Here is a 23,042-nt window from a genome sequence, read left to right as displayed (position 1 = left end):
TTCAAAATGTTTCCGCACTTTTATATTTTCGTTGGAAACTGTGATGTTATGGAGGAGTAATTGGACATTAAAAAGTTGGTACGACCCTGAGAAAATTTCATCGCAAACGATGTGACTATGTAGAAAAGTGAGGCCGTTTGTTTTTGAAATTCTTAATAAACTGAGTTAAAAACTTGCGGAAACCTTTTGAACATCCCTCATAATAATAACGCATTTTCTTTAATTAGCACTGATAATTACACTATAAGCTTATTAGGGGGCTTTTAGAAGCTGCAGAAGTGGGATTGAAACTGTAGAAATGATGTAATCATTCACATTTTTAGAATAATAACAAATATCCTCATTTTTGCTATTTGTGTATTTTTTTCCTAATTGTGCTCTTCATGTGCTTCATATACAGTAGTTATAATTACTAGTAATGTTTTGTTTGCCATTTGTTGTTAAAATAATGATATGCAACACTGATAATTATAATTATTATCTACCATGTCCATTATCTGATCATCTTATTTCCGTTCTGCTTTGTGTGTACCGGAGCAGAATCTGACAACGCAAGATGGAGGCCAGTTCACAGACACAAACTCGCCCTCTCTAATACCAGGCCACGTTAGTGTCTGTCGATAAAAATAAATCAGAGTACCGGAAAAAAAAAGCTGGGTGGCGGTGGACAGGATGTGCAGTCTCCACACATACTGCAGCTGGCCAAAGAATTTAAATCCTGGACACTGGAGCTGTGAGGCATCAGCAGCAACTGCTGTGCCACACCGTGCGCAGCTCCATGGGGCTATCCAGCCATGCTAACCCAATCCCCCCCAACAATCATGTTAATTGTTGAGGCTTTATCATACCAAACCCTCATTAGTATTTCAGACACCACCCCTTACATTTTTTTCTGGAGCCAGGAATGTGGGCCACCCCAGTTTTTTTTAACATTATTCATCCACTTTAAAACTATCTTAGTCCACTTTAGAGCAATAGAATCTGAAGCTAACCTGGGCACGACAAGAAATCAGACGGTCTGCGAGACCATCACAAGACACATTAACTCATTATGTACACTGACTCAGTTTTGAGGGTTTGGAATTATCTCCACAGTTCCAAATTTTCTATTTACTTGCTTTTCCTTGTTATTGTTATGATTTATTATCTCCCGCTCGATCCGACAGAGCCTTGAACGAGAATGATTAAAGAAATGGGGGCGATTTCTGCAGCTGTTGCTTTAACTCATGCGCACACATACGGGGCCAGTTTAAAGTATTTAGGGTGTCTTTCCCAGCTCCAAACTTCGTTTTCTTGTTTTGTTATTATTATTATTATTATTATTATTATTATTATTATTATTATTATTATTATTGGATGCCACACTTCCACCCGTCTCCCGCTCGTTTGGATTCTTGAACGTTAATGTTTAAACAAATGGGTTTTAACAGCTGTTACTCTTACTCACGCATACGGGGCCAGTTTAGAATGTCTGAGATTTTCTTCCCAGCTCCAAACTTTAGTGTTTTTGTTTATTATTATTATTATTATTATTATTATTAGATAATCGGATGTCAGACTTCACTCGTCTCCCGCTCGTTTAGAGTCATAAACTTTAATGATTAAAGAAACGGGAGCGACGTGTGCCGCGGCGACACCCCAGGATGATCCTCTGCTCAACAAAAGAGTAAAACGTGCTCTAAAACGAAACATTAAAAGATAAGAGGAGGGAAAAAAACAAACAATATCGGGGCAAAATTTCGTCGAAAATCAGAATCGCACGGCTTCCCATCTCACCCACTCTATCCAGTAACTACTAAGGCCCTGCAGACCCCCCAAATTGTGAATACTGTCACCACCCTCGGCAGCCGCTCGCCTTAGCTATGACGATGTTTTTCGTCCGACGGCTCGCCCAAATAACGCTTCCCGCTTCTCTCCTGATCTTTCCCTAACAACTCTTGATACGGCGAGTTCTTCACAAAAGAATCGCAAAATGCATAGCAGTAGAGAAAGACAGTAAGAGAGAAGAGCGGAACTCCTTACCGTGCAGCGCCTTGAAATGAATAAAGGCGGAAACAAATACTCCTTGTGTGCAATAAATTAAAGGGGGTGGGGGATCAAAACTTCGACGTCTGATATTTGTTTGTTTCTTAAGTTATAACCCATATACGTAGCAAAGTTTTATGGCATGGCACAGTGGTGCCAGTGCAGATATTCTATTGGACAGATGGTAAACCACAAAAAAAAAAAAGACTTAAATATAGCAGTGAGTTGACCCTAATGCCTGCTTAAAATAATTATTTACAAGTAGGCAGATCTCTATAATACAAAAAAAAAAAAAAAAGAAAAGATAAATATCAGGCAAACAGCGGACAATCCAGATCACCTTTCCATACAGCCAAGTGGGCTATGGATTAAAAAGAATATAAAAACAAAGCTAAAACATATCATGACACAACATGAAACAGAACCTCCTTCCTCCACCCAAATGCATTTGCTAGTTGCAGCTTGCACAAAACTTTTGTCAGACAAATGCTTTTAAACTTTTTGGCCCTGCCTCCAAAACAGAAAGTAAAAATAAGCGTCAGTGTCAAGATCAGTGGTCACAACGCGCAGCAGTGAAGACATCTCAGTTGTTAGGGGTCCATTACAGTACTGTATTATTACAGATTGCCTAAAGAAGGGGCCGGAGGTGCATTGAAAGCTTGAAAACTCATGAATGAATTCAGTTAAAGTACCACTTCCAGTTGTCGGAAGTGGCCCAAAAGTTGATAGGGTTCCTTATTTTGATGTAAAGCAGGTGTACTGAATCTCATTGGCCCACTCAAAGTGTTTTCAAGTTATCATGTTTACTTACAGACACTCACACAGACAGACAAAATTTAAAAAATGGTATTTTCAGACTCGGGAAGGTCTAAATCGTCAAAATTCATCAAAATCTCGAGGTTCAATTTTTTTACAATTCCTATACATTCTCTTGGCTGTATATACAAGAAAGTAACAAACTGGGCTGGTCTGACACCACAGTGGTGCTGTACAGGAAGGTCCAGAGCAGACTGCACTTGCTGAGGAGACTCAGGTCTTTAAATGTGTGTAGCAGGTGGCTAGAAATGTTCTATCAGTCCAGTCAATGGTGTCCTATGCTGCAGTCTCCTGGAGAAGCAATGTGAGCTCTAAAGATGCACAATACCTGAATAAACTTCTCAGGAAAGCCTGCACCTTCACAGGACAAACCCTGGACACACTGGAAGCTGTTGTGGAAAAGAGGATGATGGCAAAACTGGATGCCATCATGAAAAATCCCCTCCATCCACATCAGGAGGCGCTGTCTTGGAGCACTTTTAGCCATTGGCTTATTCCACCACAGTGTGCTAAGAAGTCTTTTGTGCCCACTTCTATCAAGCAATTCAATTCTTCCTCCAAACATATTCTTTATAATCATTTTGAAATATCTGTACCATATATATATATATATATATATATATATTTTTTTTCGATTGATTGATTGACTATATTATTTGTCCTGTTAGTATGAATCCTTGTTTTTTATGTGTGTGCTGCTGTATGTATCTGAATTTTCCCATGTTTAGCTAATCTAATCTAATCCAATCCAGTTAAGATGCGCCTGAGAGCTGCTTCTTGAACCCTTCTCCACCATCTTGTTCATAGGACCACCACCAAAATAACAAATCCACAGAATACCGGTGATCCACTCCACTACTACATCATTCCGGTTGTCCCATGGCTCTCTTTCTTTAATTAACAGTTCTTTATGTCACCCCTATCACCTTCAGATCTTTTTCTTTCCTCATCGAGCTGCTAATTCAACCCTGAAAGCTATGCATCAAATCCTCACTTTTACCTTATAGCCCGAGTCAGGAGTATCCTGATGCAGTCAGAGAAAGATACCTCCAGCTTTGTGCATGCTGCCCTGTAGCAGCTCTATCTGTATATTGTACAATGGAAGCAGAGCATCAAATGCATTTTTTTCAGTATATTATTTTTCCATCTATTGTGATTTTTTTCCCAAATATGTTTAAGATATAATATCTTCTAGGGTTACAGATATCCACATGAGTTAATATATGTGTGTGCTTGAGCATGCCCCACAATAGACTTGTCTATTTTTCCTTCTTGACTGGCTCCTGACTCTGTTAGGATGGACACTTGTCCCTGCCACCTTAGTACATTGATGAAACTTGGCACAGTGGCCTATATTGAGTCCCAGCCCAGCCACTGTCTATGTGCAGTTTGCATGTTCTTCTTATGTTTTCACATTCAAATCTGCTAGGTTTACTGTCATCTGTAAATAATCCTTGCAAGCTAACGTGGGTTTGTGCATGAACATGCCCCATGAGGACTTGTGCCCTGTCCAGTGCTTGTTCCTGTCTAACTTACAATGTCCTAATACTTGAATGGTAGTTCACATGGTGGTCATGTCACAGCTTCAAATCTTGATAGCTTTTACTGAAGATACTTTAGTTTTTTTTCCACCTCCTAAAGATGGGCAGGTTAGGGGAACATGCAGGTCTCATATTGACTTTTGGGTGCATATCTGAATGTACCCTGTGATAAACTGGCACTCCCATCAGGATCAATTCTACCCCCTAAACCTCATACTGGATTAATATCCATCATTTAGAGATGGAATGAAAAGAATGGAGACTGAATATTATTAAGGCTGAAGGTGGGTGAGGGGTGGTTTAGTGCCTGCCTAAAAGGTCATTTGCTCACCCACTAAAAAAGTCAGTAAAAATAAAGGTTTAGATTAAGTTTGCATTTAATCTCCCCCACCCCTACATAACCAAATGGCCACCCTATGATGGCATCCTCATGAAAGGGTTGAAGTGGTGGCAAAAGCAGGGGACCTGACTTGAGTATCGACCAGAGGCATCTACCCTGTGTAGACTGAAGACCGTGCTGTAGCAATGATGGTCAGCTTTGCCCACATATGGGCATCAGCAACTCTAAGAGTGTATCTCTCCAAAAGGTCAGCCATATAAGCCTTATAAATATGTACCTCATCCTCCAAAAAAATGAATCTTCCATACCATTTATTCTGACCAGGAAAGACAATTCCTGAGGTAGCTTATCCTGAGTATCCATCAAGTGATTGTACATGTCATGGACTCTAGGGGGCATAAGTGAGCTGCAAACACCAGACATACAGTAATTGCTACAAACACAGTTCCAAGTTATAATAAAGTTTTATTTATTTTATTTTTTTTAATTTATAACAATACCTTAACAGTCTTCTTCGTCAGCTCACACAATACGTAATAAATCAGCTCCTTTCTGTCTCTTTTCACTTCAACATGGTCCTCTCCGTCATGACTCTGACTTCATGATGAAGACAAGGTGGCTTCTTTTATGCCAGACCTGGGAGTGCTTCCGGTGCCACAAGATTGCACACTGAAAGCACGTCAGTGTCAAGCGGAAGCCCCACAAAGTGGAAACAGTTCTCCCCTGCAGCTCTCAATGGCAGCACCCAAGTACCCCAACAGTGCTAACCATCCTGACTACAATTCCCACCATGCTTTGCAGGTGTAAAAATGGGAGTTCCACCAGTGGAATTCTGCCACCCAATGTTTCAGGGAACTATATAACCCAAGGATGCAGACCTCTTTCATCTTTCTGCTATAGCTCCCCAACTGGGAAATATACAGTATCAAAACCCAACCCAGCCAGAATGTCGAACTATCCATTTTCTTTCATTATGGCATCCCACCTGGGCAAGAGATCACCTTTCATCCTTGGCAAGACTCCAGTCCATCTGCTATGGCACTTACAGTACACAAGTGTACAATTGGAAACTGGCACTTACACTTATTCGGGGCTTCCATAACTGAGCCTGCCACTTTGATTAGCTTGTTGATTTGGTTGGCCTCTGCTAAAGTGATGTTACCAGTCCAGCACGCCTCATGCACTGGCCATCGCAGAATTGTAGAAAATGTGAAGGATGTCACTTGCCCCATTAAAGGAATGTAGCCTCCTCTGCTCTGCCATTTCTTTTATAGTTCCTCCATGCTGTAAGACCAGTCCAGACTGCCATTGATATGGACCCCCAAGTACTTGTAGCAATGCACCTCCTCTACATCCACTCCTTGAACAGTAACCAGACACAGAGGCCCTTTGGTGGGGTGAAAGTCAAAGACCACTTCCTTGCTTTTGCTGATGTTAAGTTTCAGACAAATCTCTTTTCACCAAAAGAACAAAGTTCTCCACCTGACTCCTCTCCCCTGTCTCACCCCTTCATTAATACATCCCGTAAGTGCGGAATCATCTGAGAATTTCTGACAATGACATGAGCTGCTGTTATATTTACAGTCTGAGGTGTACAAAATTAAAAGACAAAGAGACAGGCTTGCTCCTTATGGTGCCCTAGTGCTGCTCACGACTACAGCCTATCAAATATAATAATGCTTACAGCTTTCTCCTATGCTAGAAGTAAAGGTTCATTATTGACAGCACTGTGCTGTTATCTTAAATAAGACAGTGTGATCGTATCAAATGTCATGACAATGTCCAAATACATGGTTAGCAACAGACATTTTTGCTGCAAACAGCATTGCTGCTGCCACTTGACAACCACACACAATAACAGTGACACTAGAGAAATCTATCCAAGAGTGACAATATCATTATTCAAAATGCCAGAGAAATTAACTAAAATAATTCATAAGCAGAAATCAAAATATTATGTAGAGAAAGAAATCAAAATCACAACGGGCACCAGCTCATGTCCGTGCATTACAAAGGGTGGTGAATGTTATGATACAGCAACACAAAACTGATGAAAGGGGTGAACAGGACTCAAAATAGGCTCAAGCTTTAAAAGCACAAAACACCTAAAATGCTCAAAAATGCTCTTCAAGGGAGAGAGTGAAATGGAGAGTAAAATTTAGAATATAGACTGTAAAACTTTTATTTCAAAAATAATTTGTTTAAAATGTTTAAGGGGCAGCTAGATGCATCATTTGTCGCTCGGCTATATTTATGACCCCACTAGATCAGATAAGAACTTTTTAAGTGCTGCGCTAGGCAGTGTAATTTGTGGTAAGGGTGTTGAAGGTTCTGTCTCAGTGTTTCTCAGCCTCTTAGTCATTGTTCCTGGGCTGCCACCAGTGCATCACAAGTTGCTATTGTTTATAATGAATATGGGTTGTGGTGGGTAGCAAAGTGGGTTGCATAGAAGGTCATTGCTCTGACGATCATGCTTGATTCACCAAGGATGACCCCCATTCCCATTCTGATGATCACATTAGAATCAGCAAAAGAGGACCCAGTTTAAATATCACACTCAAATCACCAAAGGGGAATGTCCCAAAAGTGTGTCATGAAAACGCTTACATGGGAAAAAGTGGGTTGCTTGCAACAACACCAAAAAGCTGATGAAACTCTCCTCTTCATCAGTCTTCTTTGTAACTGATTGCACAGCACTACTTTACTATATAACCTGCACCCAAGCTGAGTGCAAAGCTCTTGTTCTGATATTCTTTCTGTGACATCAGAATCATCTATTTCATTTTTCAGGTTAAATTTGAGCATCTGGAAGGGGGAACAAGTTTTGATGCATAAGCATCCTTTTCCCTTCCAGGAAGACAGCCTGGCAGAATATATGTGCCTGTGAAAAAAACGACAAGCAGTTTAGTCTATCGAGGAATGGAACTGGAGCTGAGCCTGCTTGATTCGAGTCTCTGGGAAATGTTTGACCTCCTTTTGACCCCATCGGCTAAAAGCTTGAGCACGTGAAGTCGGCCTCACCTTAGAGAAAGCAGCAGCCTGATTTTCTGGTAAAAGAGTAACACACAACCCTCTAGAAAGTGAAGATAAACTAGAGAGAAAGCCCAAACACTCCTCCTATGAAGCGCTGCTAAGATCAATAGTATACAATCCTGGAATCACCCCTATTAGAAAAGCAACATTCAGGTAAATGGGAGAGTCGAGTCACAAAATACTGGTGGCACTAGATTATTGGATGAAATAATAAAGCTATGTGTATTAAGAGTCAAATGACATGCTGTATTAGATGAGGTAATGGTAGTAGAAAAGCATAAAAGCAAGTGAATCGTATTATTGATTTCTTACTCCATGCACTGAGACATTTGTGCAAATGAAGATTTGTTCCACATTTTCATCTGGTCTCCATGAATGACTTCTTTAAAAACAGAGGAAATGTTTTTTCCACAACAAGGGCTATGCCAGACCACATTAGACCAGAGACCAATCAACAGACTAAGACAGAGAGCCACCTGGTACAATACAATACAATACAATGCAATTTATTTTTGTATCGCCCAAAATCACAAAAGGAGGGCCGCAATAGGCTTTAACAGACCCTGCCTTTTGACAGCCCCCCAGCCTTGACTCTCTAAGAAGACAAAGAAAAACTCCCCCAAAAAAACCCTTGTAGGGTAAAAAAAATGGAAGAAATCTTGGAAAAAGGCATTTGAAAGAGAGACCCCGTTCCAGGTAGGTTGGGCATGCAGTGGGTGTCAAAAAAAGGGGGGTAAATACAACACAATACACAGAACAGAACACAAGTAATCCTCAATACAATACAATGGTGCAATAAAAATACTACAAGTACAGAGGAGAATTCAACAGTAGATGATATCACATAACATGATTTTGATTTGTTCAGAGTCCTGGAGACCTCGGCCATCAAGCTGCCTCCCACTATTGGCCATTTCACAGCTGAGTCAGCACTGGGTCAGCCAGTGTCAAGAAAGGATCCCTCTACCCAATGATTCCTGCGATCCTTTATCAGAGATGACTTTACCTCAGGCAGGCAAAACATCTTGGCAGAAGGGCAGTGGCACCAAGTGCCATATGTGAGTACCAAGAAAAGAAACAGAATAGGTAAAGGTTAGTAACAAATTCTAACAATCATATTACTTATGTTTTAGTGCTAATGACTAAAAACAGAGGTGCAGTCTGTACAGTTAATCAGCAGCTCTAGTCAGGGTGTGCTCAACTGAAGTAGTGAGTCTTCAGCCGGGATTTGAAAGCTGAGACCGAAGGGGCATCTTTTATAGTAGCAGGCAGACCATTTCACAGTTTAGGGGCCCTGTAACTAAAAACTAGATCTCCCACTGTTATTTTATTAATCCTTATAATCATAAGCAGACCGGCATCTTGAGATATTAATGTGCGCTCAGGTTTGTAAATCATGATGAGTACAGATAAGTAAGTCAGACCTTGGTCATTTAAGGCTTTAAATGTTAAAAGGAGGATTTTAAAATCTACCGTAAACTTAACTGGGAGCCAGTGGGAGCCAGTGGTAGCCTAAACAAGATAAACTGATTATTATTCAGGTTGTATTGATAGAATTGTCACACTCATTTTTACTCTGCTTATATTTTGGGCAGAATTCAGAATCTTAAGTTAATATACACATGAATAAAAAGTGCAACTTTCTCTCCTGTCTATTATCAAAGTGCTTGGTGCTATAGCTATAACAGAAAAGGGACATATTTAACTACAGTAGCAGTCAACCCTGACAGTGATCAGGCTGGTATGAGTAAACATACAAGGGCTATAGAGGGGATTTGGGGTATTCTGTTCAGGCCTACATAGTAAAGAGCCAGAAAGGGAAAACAGGGTCACACTAGGACCCTTACTATGACAAAAACAAGGGTATCCGAAAACTCTGGCTTAAAGGACAACAGAAAAAAGAAAGTTATGCTATGAAAGAATTTATTTAAATAATCAAAAGGACAGAACAAACAGGTAAAGCAAGAAAAAAGGCAAAAAGAGGAGACCTAAAAAGGCAACTCAGAGAAAACAAGTCCAGTCTGGAATTCCAAGGCTGAATCAAAGAATGTCAGGCAGGACATACTGTATGATTGTGATATGAGGTACCTGTGTCACTTGCTTGTAAATCAAATGTGCAGTTATTTATTGATATATTCTGGCTCACCTTGGGTATATAAAGGGTTATTTTTGACCCTTAGTCAAATTAATTTGTTTGAGTGAGGTGATGATTAGTGTGCAACAGTATGGTTTCATGCGAAGAAAGAGCAACACTGATGCAATGTTTGCTCTGAGGATGTTGACTGAGAAGTTTAGAAAAGGCCAGAGGGAGTTGCATTGCGTCTTTGTGGACCTGGAGAAAGCATGTGACAGGGTGCCTCGAGAGGAGTTGTGGTATTGTATGAGGAAGTCGGGAGTGGCAGAGAAGTACATAAGAGTGTTACAGGATATGTACGAGGGAAGTGTGACAGTGGTGAGGTCTGCGGTAGGAGTGACGGAGGTGTTATTACATCAGGGATCGGCTCAGAGGCCTTTCTTATTTGCAATGGTGATGGACAGGTGGACAGATGAGATTAGACAGGAGTCCCCGTGAACTATGATATTTGCTGATGACATTGTGATCTGTAGAGAAAGTAGGGAGCAAGTTGAGAGAGGTGGAGATATGCTCTAGAGAGGAGAGGTCAGTAGGAACAAGACAGAATACATGTGTGTAAATGAGAGGGAGGTCAGTGGAATGGTGAGGATGGAGGGAGTAGAGTTGGTGAAGGTGACGAAGTTTAAATACTTAGCATCAGCAGTACAGAGTAATGGGGATTGTGGAAGAGAGGTGAAGAAGAGAGTGCAGGCTGGGTGGAGTGGGTGGAGAAGAGTGTCAGGAGTGATTTGTAACAGACGGATATCAGTAAGAGTGAAAGGGAAGGGCTGCAGGATGGTAGTGAGACCAGCTATGTTATATGGGTTGGAGACGGTGGCACTGACCAGAAAGCAGGAGACAGAGCTAGAGGTAGCAGAGTTAAAGATGCTAAGGTTTGCATTGGTTGTGATGAGGATGGACAGGATTAGAAATCAGTATATTAGAGGGTCTGCTCAAGTTGGACGGTTGGGAGACAAACTCAGAGAGGCAAGATTGTGTTGGTTTGGATATGTGCAGAGGAGAGATGCTGGGTATATTGGGAGAAGGATGCTAAGGATAGAGCTGCCAGGCAATAGAAAAATAGGAAGGCCTAAGAGAAGGTTTATGGATATGATGAGAGAGGACATGCAGGTGATGGGTGTAACAGAACAAGATGCAGAAGACAGAAAGATATGGAAGAAGATGATCCGCTGTGGCAACCCTTAATGGATCAGCCGAAAGAAGAAGAAGAAGTCAAATGAATCCATGACCCCTTAATTAGTTTTAAAAGGAGAAACTGAAGAGCGGTCATGCTGATGTTGAGGTAAAGACTTTCTGATGTGGGGTGCAATGACACTGATTGACCTCTCACTCCAAGAAGAATGTTAGGTCTGCAAGACTGTTAGGATCACAGTACTAGAGGACCTAGGGAACCCATGGAGGAATAACCAATGATGAAGGCAACCGTGACATGGCAGGTATCAGCTTGGTTATTTACACATATTAGCCACAAAATGAAAACCATCTGCCTAATACTGTGCTGGTCTCCATCGTGTCCATATGCCAGTTCTCCGCTCGGTTTTGCAGACTGGCAGCACCCAGCGTCAAAGCAGTGCTACTGTTCCTGTGTGGTTATCCTTTCTTATCCTGTGGTGGCTGTATAAATACACTGCATAACTGCTTTAGCGTTGTTACTCTCACTGCACCTTCTTCTTTTTTTTCTTCTTTCAGCTGCTCCTGTTAGGAGTTGCCACAGCAGATCATCTTTTTCCATATTACACTCACTGCACCACACAGAGTATTTTTATCACTGTATCTGAGTGGGGAATCACAGCAGCAGCTGATTGGAAAGAGAATTATCGGGATACAGCATCAAGGACACGCTGCTTCAGCCACGGCAAAATGTTTCAAAGCCTTTCCTGTACGGACCTCGCAGTTCAGAAACAGTTTCATCCCAAGAACTATAAACGCACTCAATCAATTGCTACTTGTAGAACTGTCTGGACTTATTAGTACAATTACCCCACTGTAAACTTGCACTACAGTTATAATATTTCACAACCTGCGCCACTTTATAAAGCGCGTATTTACATATGATGACGATATCCTTTTTAAGATGAAATGCAGCAGAATATGTTGATTATATTATACATCATCATTTAAATAATCTGTATTGTTAATAATTAAACATGTGAGGACACGGTGCCGCAGCACTAGCAAGTTCAGATATTGTTCCTGCCTCGCGCTGTATATTTACGGAGGCTGGCGCGACACTGGAAGGATAGCCAGATAGAATAATTAAACACATACTATGAAGATATTTCAATGTTCCTTAAAAGTTTTGAAGAATCGTCATTGTAAGCTTACAGATGGCTTAACGACTATTACAGAGCTGATTGTGTGGCGATTGGGTACTTGGAGAAAGAAAAGGAAGGCCATGAATTGGAGGTTAGTACGTTTGAAAGAGACAGTACTGCTACAATAAATTATTTCATCGAAGGTCACGCATGGCGCAGCAGCATCTTGTGTGAGACATGAACAATCACTGCGCCATCGTGCTCCCGTGTTTAATAACATGCTTTTATTCCAATCATCATGAAAATGATATCACGTGTACATCTCAGTATTTTAATTATTCAGAGAGCTATAATATCACGAATGTAATGGATTCTGTGTCATGTCGGAGAAAGAGAAAGAACGGAAGCATGCAGTGATTCACACACATAGAACATCAAATACAAAGCAAAGCATTTAACATGCTACTTTAGTTACGATCGGATTTGAGAAACTAGTAAATTAAATGATTTTAAGATAAAGTTTATGATGTTCTGCTTTAATGACAAAATAAACTACATGATTAAAGTGGAAATTTTGAGATTAAAGTTGACATTTCGTGCTTTTTTCCCACTGTGTGTCTATTTTTTTTGTGTGTACCCTAATAAGCTTTCATATGACACTCAGACGGTGGGCTACAACTCGCCTTTTCACGGTGACTTTGATATCTGACTTCCTTTTTATTTTGGCACTGTGCGACTTTGTGAACTTGAGCTTTCGAGTTTCTCCGACACGCTATGTCACTCGATCAACTTCCTTTTGTTGATTATACCATTGTTTAAATCAACAAATAGTATGTTTTTCCTTTGCCTCCACTTGGTATTCGCTGAAATTCTTATATTTTCCCCCGTGCTTTTCCCATTGTCTTTTCACAGAACGCTGAGCTTAAGGGCTATTTATATTGATTTGCAAATTCAAAGAGGCGTAATTCTGGGAGGAGTTGGGGTGGGACAGCAGCGTTACTTTTCACGCTGACCGGATTTATGTAGTGGAAGAATGCAGAAGTTGGCAAACGCACAGATTCCTGCATCTGGAAATTTTCTGTGCGTAAGCACATTTCGGCTTTTGTGCTTACGTCATGTTATAGTGCGAATTCTACGCACGCCATTATGCATGAGGCCCCTGGTCATCCATATGATCTTAAAGAAAATGTGATTCATCAGACCAGTCCACCTTCTTCAATTGCTTCCTGGTCCAGTTATAATGCTCACATGACCATTGTAGTTGCTTTCAGCAGTGAAAAGGCGTAAGTATGGACACTCTGACCAGTCTGCGGCTAAGCAGCAGGCTGTGATGCACTTTGTTTTGAGACACCATTTTCTCATGGCCAGGATTATATTTTTCTGCATCTGTGCTGCTACTGTGCTACAGTAGCTCTTCTGTGGGATTGGACCAGATGGGCTAGCCTTTGCTCTACACGCACATCAATTAGCCTTGGGAACCCATAACCCTGTCGCTTGTTCAATGGTTGTCCTTTCTTGGACTACTTTTTGTAGTTACTAACCACTGCACACTGGAAATACCCCACAGGACCTGCCATTTTGTAGGTGCTCTGACCTAGTTGTCTGGCCATTACAATATAGCCCATATCAAAGTCACTTAGATCCTTACGTTTGCCCATTTGTCCTGTTTACAACACATCATCTCAAGAGCTGACTGTTTACTTGGTGCCTATTAAATCCTAACCCCTTGGCAGGCACCATTGTAATGAGATAATCAATGTTATTCTTTTCAGCGGTCACTATTTTTAATGTTGTGGCTGGCTGGTGTACATTTATTTTTAATTTTGTTATTGTTATTTTTCTTATTTATTATTTTTCCTGTCCTAATGCTATTTCTTTTGATTTCATCTATGATTTTGTAGTTGTGTACTGTCCCATAAAATGTTCTAATGTTCCTCGTCCTTTGTGGATGGAGCCCCAGGAGGCGGGGCCACTCTGATGTCACTGCTTCTGAGCCTCCTGCTGACTATATAAGTTAGACTCGGGGACAGGATATCATTTGTTTACTCTGAGGTTCAGGAGCATTGCTATTTCATATGTTTTAATTTTCAGGTTTCTGATTAATAATAATGATACATTTTATTTATATAGTGCCTTTTCCATGCTCAAGATGCTTGATTGTTCTTTCTCTGTGTTACGTATTTTGCTTATCAGACTTAGTTTTCGGGGAATTGTTTGCCCAGGATTGCCTTTTGAAGTAACTCCTTTGGTTCTTTTTTGTTCTGTTGAGCTTTTCTTTGTATTTTTATGTTTCATGAAGATTTTCTATTTGCTCTTTTTATACTAGCTGAAGGTTCCAGTAATCCCTCCTCTTGTGTTTCTTTTTGATATATTTCTAATTGTTTTGCCAGCTCCCTAGTTTTGGGTCTGTTCCAGCTGAAGTCAGCAGGTAACATTAGGAGCCTGGCTGAGTTGGGTGAGCCTCTGCTGGGCAGGCCATTTAGATTTCTGGCTGGCTACCATGCTTGTTTTTGAAGCCTTATTCTCATTTTGCCATTGTGGAAACAGCACTTTATGACAAAGGGCTAGACCAGGGGTCCTCAGCTTCAGTCCTGGAGGGCTACAGTGGCTGAAGGTTTTCAGTCTAACCCTTTTCTTAATTAGTGACCTTTTTTGCTGCTAATTAACTTCTTTTCAATTAATTTTAATTGAATTGTTCTTAAAGACTCTGGCCCCTTACTCGTTTCTTTTTCCTTAATTAGCTGCCAAACAATAATGAGCCAAAATGTGACCAGCAAACTGTGTCCATATCTGAAAATAAAGAAAGGTGAAGGTCTCAGGAAGGTTGATCTGCTCAATTCCCCTAAACATTTGACCAGCACTCTTAGGAAAGAGAAAATCAGCAATGTCAGAAATGTCTGCTATTGTACAATGAGAGCAGCAACAAGCCATGGAGTTAAAGAACAAGTTTAATTAACAAAAAGAATCAGCGCCTAATTAAGCAGCTGGCTGGAGTAAAATTGGTTGGAGTTTGAGGCCCTGACTTAGTTGGTCTTCTGTTGGCTCATTCACTTCACATTTCATTTCTGTTTGGGTTTCATTGAAGGAAACAAATGAAGCAATTCAGAGGAACGATGAAGAAAAATAAGTCCATTAAAATGAATTCAAAAGAAGTTAATTAACAACAAAAGCAGGTCTCTAATTAAGAGAAGGGTTTTAATAAAACCCTGCAGCCACTGTGGTCGTCCAGGACTGGAACTGGAAACCCCTGGTCTAGACCATGGAAAAGTAATTTCCATCTTCCAACCCACTATATCCTGACACAGGGTCACGGGGGTCAGCTGGAGCCAATCCCAGCCAAGGTGCAAGGCAGCAACAAACCGTGGGCAGGGCACCAGCCCACCACAAGGCACACACACACACACACACACACACACACACACACACACCAAGCACACACTAGGGACAATTTAGGATCACCAATGCACCTAACCTGCATGTATTTAGACTGTGGGAGGAAACCCACGCAGACACGGGGAGAACATGCACACTCCACGCAGGGAGGACCCAGGAAACGAACCCAGGTCTCCTTACTGCAAGGCAGCAGCGCTACCATTGCGTCACCTTGCTGCCCCCATGGAAATGTTCTATTTGAAATGTGGTGAAAAGGCAGCCTGTGCAAATGGCAAAGAAGAGAGCTGATGCATTTTGTTTGCCTCATTCTAGATTTACTGCAGTCTAGTGAGCAATTTAACAGGAAGTCCAGCAAATTAGAAAGATTAGATTAGATTAAATTAAATCAGATAAACCTTATTAAACCAATGGTGAAATTCTGATAAATGGAGTGAGTAGTAGTAGTCAAGAGGAGAAGTGATGAAGGCATGCACAAGCGTTTCACCGTCTCTCTCCTATTTCTAATCCATTCTTGTAAGCCACCATGAGTAAAGGCATCAGCAAACCATAGTTAGCAACCTTTTCACAAGTTGCAAGCTTGAAAGGTTGAGTTGGCAGAAATGTTTGGCAGTTGCTGTTATGTCATAAAGTAACTGAAAATCTCTGTCCACAGTGGAACATGCTGTGGGTGGGTGTCAAATGGTGTAAAATATAAGTTACCAATCTTCAGGCCTACATTACGGCTTAGCGTGCCCTAATGAAGAAAACAAAAGCTTGTTCTTATAGCAGTTGGCAAGAACTGCATGAAGAATAGTCAACTTTAATGAGATCACCAGAGGAGGGCTTCTAGTGGGCACCTCCACCCATTTTACATTTAAACACAGGGGCTTATATTTGGACGCTTGATTTAATCCAAATCCCCAGCTCTGCAAGGCTTGGTTGGTTCTCAGCAGAGCTGACTTTTGTACTAAGTGGCATTTAGTGTCTCGGGTTCTTCAGCCGCCCTCAGTTCATTGATTTTTAAATTAAACACCACTCGTTTGTTTTAATCTCTCTAGCACAATTGTGCAGCTATAGGCACTGCAAGGTCTTTAAGGGTTTCTTCAAGAAGCCCTCAAGAAGGCCACAGGCCCCTTGAAGCAGGCAGTTTTTACTCATGCATGGCTACCCTGAAACCTCCAGGTGCTGATTTAAAATATAAATGAATGGTGTCAAATGAACAACATCATAAACTTCATGGTGTACTATAAACTAGTCCCAAAGAATTCCTTTATAAGCCATTGCAGTCAGTCAGAGCAAAAACATGTAACCTACACTGCTGCTCTGAGGTTTGACAACACTTGAATTTTTCCAATTTAATTGCAGCAGCACACCAGGTTGTAACCTATTAGTTGTTCCCTGAAGGTGGCCTATTTGTAATGTTCTGAACTTTCCTTTTCTTTTTTCAGTTTTTGCTAACCTGAACTTAGTACTACAGTGTTGTACCATGTTAGTCATTATGGATGCAGTGAGAAGTCAAGCCTGCAGAATGGACCTCGAAAGCTTGCATATTGTAATATTTTTAGTTAGCCAATAAAAGGGGTCACTTTGCTTGACTTCTCACTACTAACCCTAAACTTTAAATTTCAACATCTGGCAGCTTACTGTTTACCTTTACACCATTGTCAGTCATTCATTGCTTTCCAGCTGATTGAAATTGAAGAAAAACTAGAAAAACTGAGGTGTTCTAAAATGTTTGACCTGTAGTGTCAGTTTACATTTAATATAGTGCCTGCAGTTCTAAAATGGGGATTTTTACCCCCACCAGAACATCTCCCCCTCATTCGCACCTCTTTTCCTTCCGCCAGTTAATTGTCTGTCCTTTCACACATCATGAGCAGCCTTTAAACTCCTGTGGCATGCGGCTGGGGGTGGTACCCACCCGGGACGCCCAGGAGGACCGGAGGAGGGCTTGTGCCTCCTCCAGACCACGAGGGGGCAACCACCCTGGTTGTTTTGGGGGCCACGGGTAGAGGGCTTGGAAGCACAACCCTGTAGGGGCCTGTGGCCACTGCCAGGGGGCACACAGTGCCTGAAGAACCCTGGACCTCAGCACTTCCGCCACACCAGGAAGTGCTAGGGGGAAGAAGACTGGGGACACCCGGAGGGCTTCTGGGTGCGCAGCCGGCACTTCTGCCACACGGGGGTGTGTCCACGGAGGATTGCTGGGAAGCAGCTGGAGCCCATCCGGGTTCGTATATAAGGGGCCGCCTCCCTCCAGTCGTTAGCGAGAGTCGAATGGAAGAAGACAGAGCTGGAGAGAGGAGTGGAGGCGGCCAGAAGGAAGGCATTGGTGACTGTGAGGCCTGGACTTTGGGGGACTGGTGCTGGAGGCACTGGGTAGTGCACTGAACTAATTTGTAAATATTTGTAAATAAATGAATGTGTTGGGTGAGCAAACGATGTCCGTCTGTCTGTGTCCGGGTCCCGTACCACACTCCCTACAGACGTTCATTTCAGGGCAATCCTCAAGATTTCTTCTTTCCAATATCCCCCTTTGTTTAGCTCCAGGTAATCCTGCACCACAGAAGCAGCTCTCATTTAAAGGGCCAGGTACTTCTGGTGGCTGCTCTTGTTCATTATGCCCATCTCTATGTACTTGTTTGGACCACCTTACGTCTACCTACTGACCTGTTCCAAGTTGTCATTCCTTTATTGACAGAATCACGAGACACGTGCCCCGTCTCTAAGTAGGATATACCACTCCAACAGGCCCTTCCTTTTTACACTGGCATGACAGTGTGGATTTCTTTCTTTTACAGCCAGCCCTGACCCTACCTTGCTTAGCAGCCTCCATCTTGCAGTTCACTACTTAGGACTTTTATCAAAGACAGCTGCACCCCACAATCCTTCCTTGTTTCAATTATTTACAGCAGAGGTTCTCAACCGACCCAGGAATATTTATTTATGTTCATTGATGACTCCATATTTGGTGGTGAGGGGGTGGTCAATGAGCATGACTTGAAATGGAATGCAATATCAAAGAGCTTGGGGTGGATGGGTTACCACTTGGTTAGTCACTAGAGTCTAGCGTGACCAAGTGATTGAGAAACACTGATAGACAGAATACTGGGTATGTACATGTCTTTGAGATTTGGAGCCTCATAATAAAAAAAAGAAACCAATAACAAAGAAAAGCGCTTTTCAAACATCATTTTATTTGTTTGCATATTTTTATTTGTTTTTGTGTCATGGGACCTTTATTATTCAGTAGACTACTGCAGCTGGCACTAGGGGGCATTCCTGTTAAGGACTTTAAGACAAAGGTTCAGATGAAATGTGTTTTTTATAAATGATGTAGCAGGAGTGTGAAGGGGATAAGTAAAAGGATTGTCAGACATGGCATGGCACTAAAAAGTCAGAGAGTGTTTGTCAAGGTTCAAAGAATTCACTAAACCTAGTTCATTAAACAAATGCAAAGTCCTCTCTAGAATTCTTCTGAAGATAATTAGCCTGAGAACAAAGGCCAGGTCCTTCTTTGTTTTTAATAAAGTTTAGGCCCTTTGTTAACCCTGTAGCCATTTGGCATCGAATGCCAACCATTATGTCAGAGCTCATGTCGTACATACATCACGTGCTGAGCAACCACATGGTATTATAGTGAGCAGACACATAAAAGGGTGACATTCATGAAAAAGGAATTTTACAAAATGATGCGGATGATGGTTTTAGCATCACAACAAAAATCTGCAAGTGCAAAATCACATAAAAATGTAAAATTATTCACATTTCTGACATTAGCAGGCATAAAAAGATATGAAACACACTATATAGTAGAAATCTATAAGATAGATAGATCCCAGCTGCATAGGCTATCCAGCCGTCCGCCACAATAGATAGATAGATAGATAGATAGATAGACATGAAAGACACTATATATTAGATAGATAGATAGATAGATAGATAGATAGATAGATATGAAAGGTACTATTAGATAGATAGATAGATAGATAGATAGATAGATAGATAGATAGATATGAAAGGCAATATATAATACATAGATAGATAGATGTGACAGGCACTGTATAATTGATGGATAGGTAGATATAAAAGACACTACATAATATCTATCTATCTATCTATAATAATCTATCAATCTACAGTATCTATTTATTAATTATATAGTGCCTTTCATATCTATCTATTATATAGTGCCTTTCATATCTATCTATCTATCTATCTATCTATCTATCTATCTATCTATCTATGCCTTTATATCTGCCTATCTATCTATCTATCTATCTATCTATCTATCTATCTATCTATCTATCTATCTATCTATCTGCCATTAATAGATAGATAGATAGACAGATAGATAGATAGATAGATAGATAGATAGATAGATAGATAGATAGATATGAAAGGCACTATATAATAGATAGATAGATATGAAAGGCACTATATAATAGATAGATATAAAAGGCACTATATAATTGAGAGAAGAAGAAAAGCACTGAATAAGATAGATGGGTGGGGATGGCACTATCAAACAGATGTGAAAGGCACTGTATATGCTATAACACTATAAAACAAACTAATTTGAAATAAAAAGTCTGATTAATAATTAACAGTCATGTCCAATCCAGTAGCAGGTCTGCTTATTCTAAGAGGAGATTATCAGAGACAATTCTATATTAAAGTTGTTAGTTTTGGATGACAATGCAATGCCATTTTTCTTTTACTTTTTGCTAGGATTGCAGTGTCAATGTTAGTTGAGTGCGTTTTTCCGTAAGCCAGTGGATGATGCAGCTCAGCACTCTGTGTGGTCACCTCTGTCGTGGAGCCTGTGCCTTTGGCAGCCATCATCCTGTGCTGATGCTTGTTGTTCTTTGTGTTGCAGAGAAATGACAATGTTTAGCTTTTTTGAGCATCTGGATGTCTTGAGCATTGGATTTCCCTCTGGTCAGTGTCGGCATTACTAACATCCATTGCCTTGTTCTACTAGTAATGCTTTCTTAGTAAGTCATCCTGAAGTGGGGCCAAATGTCCCTAAGAATGTAAAGACTTTTAAACAAAGGGAAAGCTTTTGCGCCTCTTGGGGCTCCCAGGTGGGTGGCTACTGTAATTGATGACGGCATATTCTGAGCCGGTGCTCAGTTTCCGAGTGACTTCCAGTGGTCCAACTTGCAGTCTGTCCTTAGTGTCTTTATCAGCAAATTGGTAAGCAGAATTTAGCACGTCCGTGCCTTCATCCTGGATTTAAAAGAAAATGAAAGAAATCAGAAATGTTTTGTACATTAGTAGACGTGTGTATCTGTAGACTGCTGGTATCAAACAGCCTGTCTTCACACATGTCAAGGCTACTGGGATCTGACACAATCCCACTCCTAGAAATGATAGTGATGAGATCAAACTTCTGGGAACTGAGACACAAGTCTGATTAGCTGTAATCAGACTGGAGTGGAAAGTCAAATTAATCTATACCAGATCAAAGCACCATAATACATAGATGTGATGGGACCAGACTGCCAGCAGGGAATGGTGATGAGGTAGAGCCAGTGTGGAGCTTCTGGGTAATTCTCTGTTTTGTCATGGTGGGGTCCTAAGGTGACCCTATTTTCTCTTTAAGACCATAGCAGAAGGCCCCAAATCTCTTACTCTTACCATACTGTCAGGGTTTTAACTTCTAGTTCATTTCATTTACATCAGTAACCACAGACAGTTAGGAAGAGTACAGAAGAGGCAGGAGAAAACAATTCTGCATTTAATCATACATTATAGATAATACTGAATGCCCAAAACAGCAGAACACATGAGTGTTGGTAAAATAACTCAACCTCATAATAGGCTACCATGTGGCTCTTTGTTCAATTATGCTGATTGTTCTCTGGTCAGACGTGTCCAGCATGGCCCTTGATACAGCATGCCGTCTGCATGGCTAAAACAGAGACAGACTGAGAGATGACCTGTCCTCAGGATGGAAAATGGCAGAGAGAGAGAGAGACAAAAAGACCACCATGTCTTTGCAGGCCTCTTTTATCTAATTCTAATGGACCCTGGCACACCTCTTGCACAGGTGGGAGTGTATAGTTTCCAATGAGCCAGCCTAGGCAGATTCAGCCCTCATTCTAGCTCATACTGTTGTCAGGGATGCCAGGGGCAACGACCCGGCCGGGACGCCGTGAAGGACCGGAAGAGGGTCAAGGCCCACCCTGGATCACGTGGGGGCCGCCTTCCTGGTTGCTCTGGGGGCCACGGGTTGAGGGCATGGAAGCCCCACCCTGTAGGGGCCCGTGGTCACCGCCAGGAGGCGCCCCAATGCCTTGGGGACCTGTTACCTCAGCACTTCCGCCACACCAGGAAGTGCTGGGGGGAAGAATAAGGACGATACCCAGATAGCTGCCGGGAGAACAGCCAGCACTTCCGCCACGCTGGGGAGTGGCCAACGGGGGAGTGTCGGAAGCACCTGGAGCTCATCTGGGTCATAAAGGGGCCGTCTCCCTTCATTCAAGGCTAGAGTCAGGTGGAAGTAGGATGAGGCATGAGGAGAGTGTGGAGGCGGCCCAAAGAGAAGACATTTGTGGCCAGGACTGTGTTTGGGGTGTTTTGTGCACAATTGACTGGGTCTGAGTGACCATATTTGTAAATAATTGTAAATAAACATGTGGTGGCATCAAAAACAACATGTCCGCCTGTCTGTGTCCGGGTTGGCTCCACATCGTCCTGAAATATGGTACCTGACTACAGTCTGGCATTTGAGGCATTTGGTCAAGTCTGCATAATAAATGACATAAAGGAGAAAAGAGGGTAACCTAAGACCCCATGAAGACAATACAACAGGTAAACAGAGATGTGTACAGAAGGTTTTAAAGAGCAATATTAATTGTTTTGCAATCCCAAAAATGACCTTCCCACCCCAAGGAACTCTTAGCATTTCTCAGTTTCTCAATCACAATAAAACAAATTTTAGCATCAGTTTTGAGAAACTTTGTGAGAATCAAACCTTCCCTGTTTCGGACATAACGAGCAGAAACCAACCCAGCATGGAACGCCAGTTCATCGTAGGATACACTTATAAACAATCAGTCAGACCACCTATCCCAGCAGGCATAGATGTAGAACAGAGAAAGTAGAGAAAAGGAGAGAAAATACAGTATGTTAATGTAAAATTAAAGAAATAGAGACCTTATGGTGACTTGCCTTTGTTCCCACCTGTTCTTGAGATTTCATTGATTGTAATAAAACATAATACAGTAAGACCCCGCTTAACTTGGAGGACACGTTCTAAGAAATCCCAGCGCTAAACAAAACGGCGTTAAACAAGGCATCTTAACACATAAATAATGGGTCTAGGTGAAACAGGGCAGAGAATAAAAAAGTTTAGGTTTTTTTTGTTTTATTTTGTAACATTCACTTTGTTCGTCAACCCCTTACCCCCCATACACCGTTGTGAAGAGGGGGGCTGAACACACCCCAAGGAGACGCTGTCGCTCCTCTGAAACCCCTCTTAATACAAGAAGCACCTAGTGATTAACTACTGGGTTGGT

At 41.5% G+C, this 23,042-nt stretch overlaps 1 protein-coding gene across 1 annotated transcript in view; it reads right to left on the bottom strand.

Moving 5' to 3' along the window:
- Positions 1-19,975: 19,975 nt before the first annotated feature.
- Positions 19,976-23,042, bottom strand: part of LOC120535957 — a 42,572-nt gene continuing 39,505 nt past the window's right edge. The window contains exon 10 of the mRNA XM_039764189.1: positions 19,976-20,748. Coding sequence (XP_039620123.1) covers positions 20,563-20,748 — 186 coding nt within the window. The 3' untranslated portion in view covers positions 19,976-20,562. The remainder of the gene's footprint in view (positions 20,749-23,042) is intronic.

Source organism: Polypterus senegalus, chromosome 9 (genome assembly GCF_016835505.1).
Source record: "Polypterus senegalus isolate Bchr_013 chromosome 9, ASM1683550v1, whole genome shotgun sequence".
Lineage (NCBI taxonomy): Eukaryota > Metazoa > Chordata > Cladistia > Polypteriformes > Polypteridae > Polypterus > Polypterus senegalus.
Note: the sequence above shows the minus strand (reverse complement) of the source record. Positions and strands in the feature narration are given on the sequence as shown.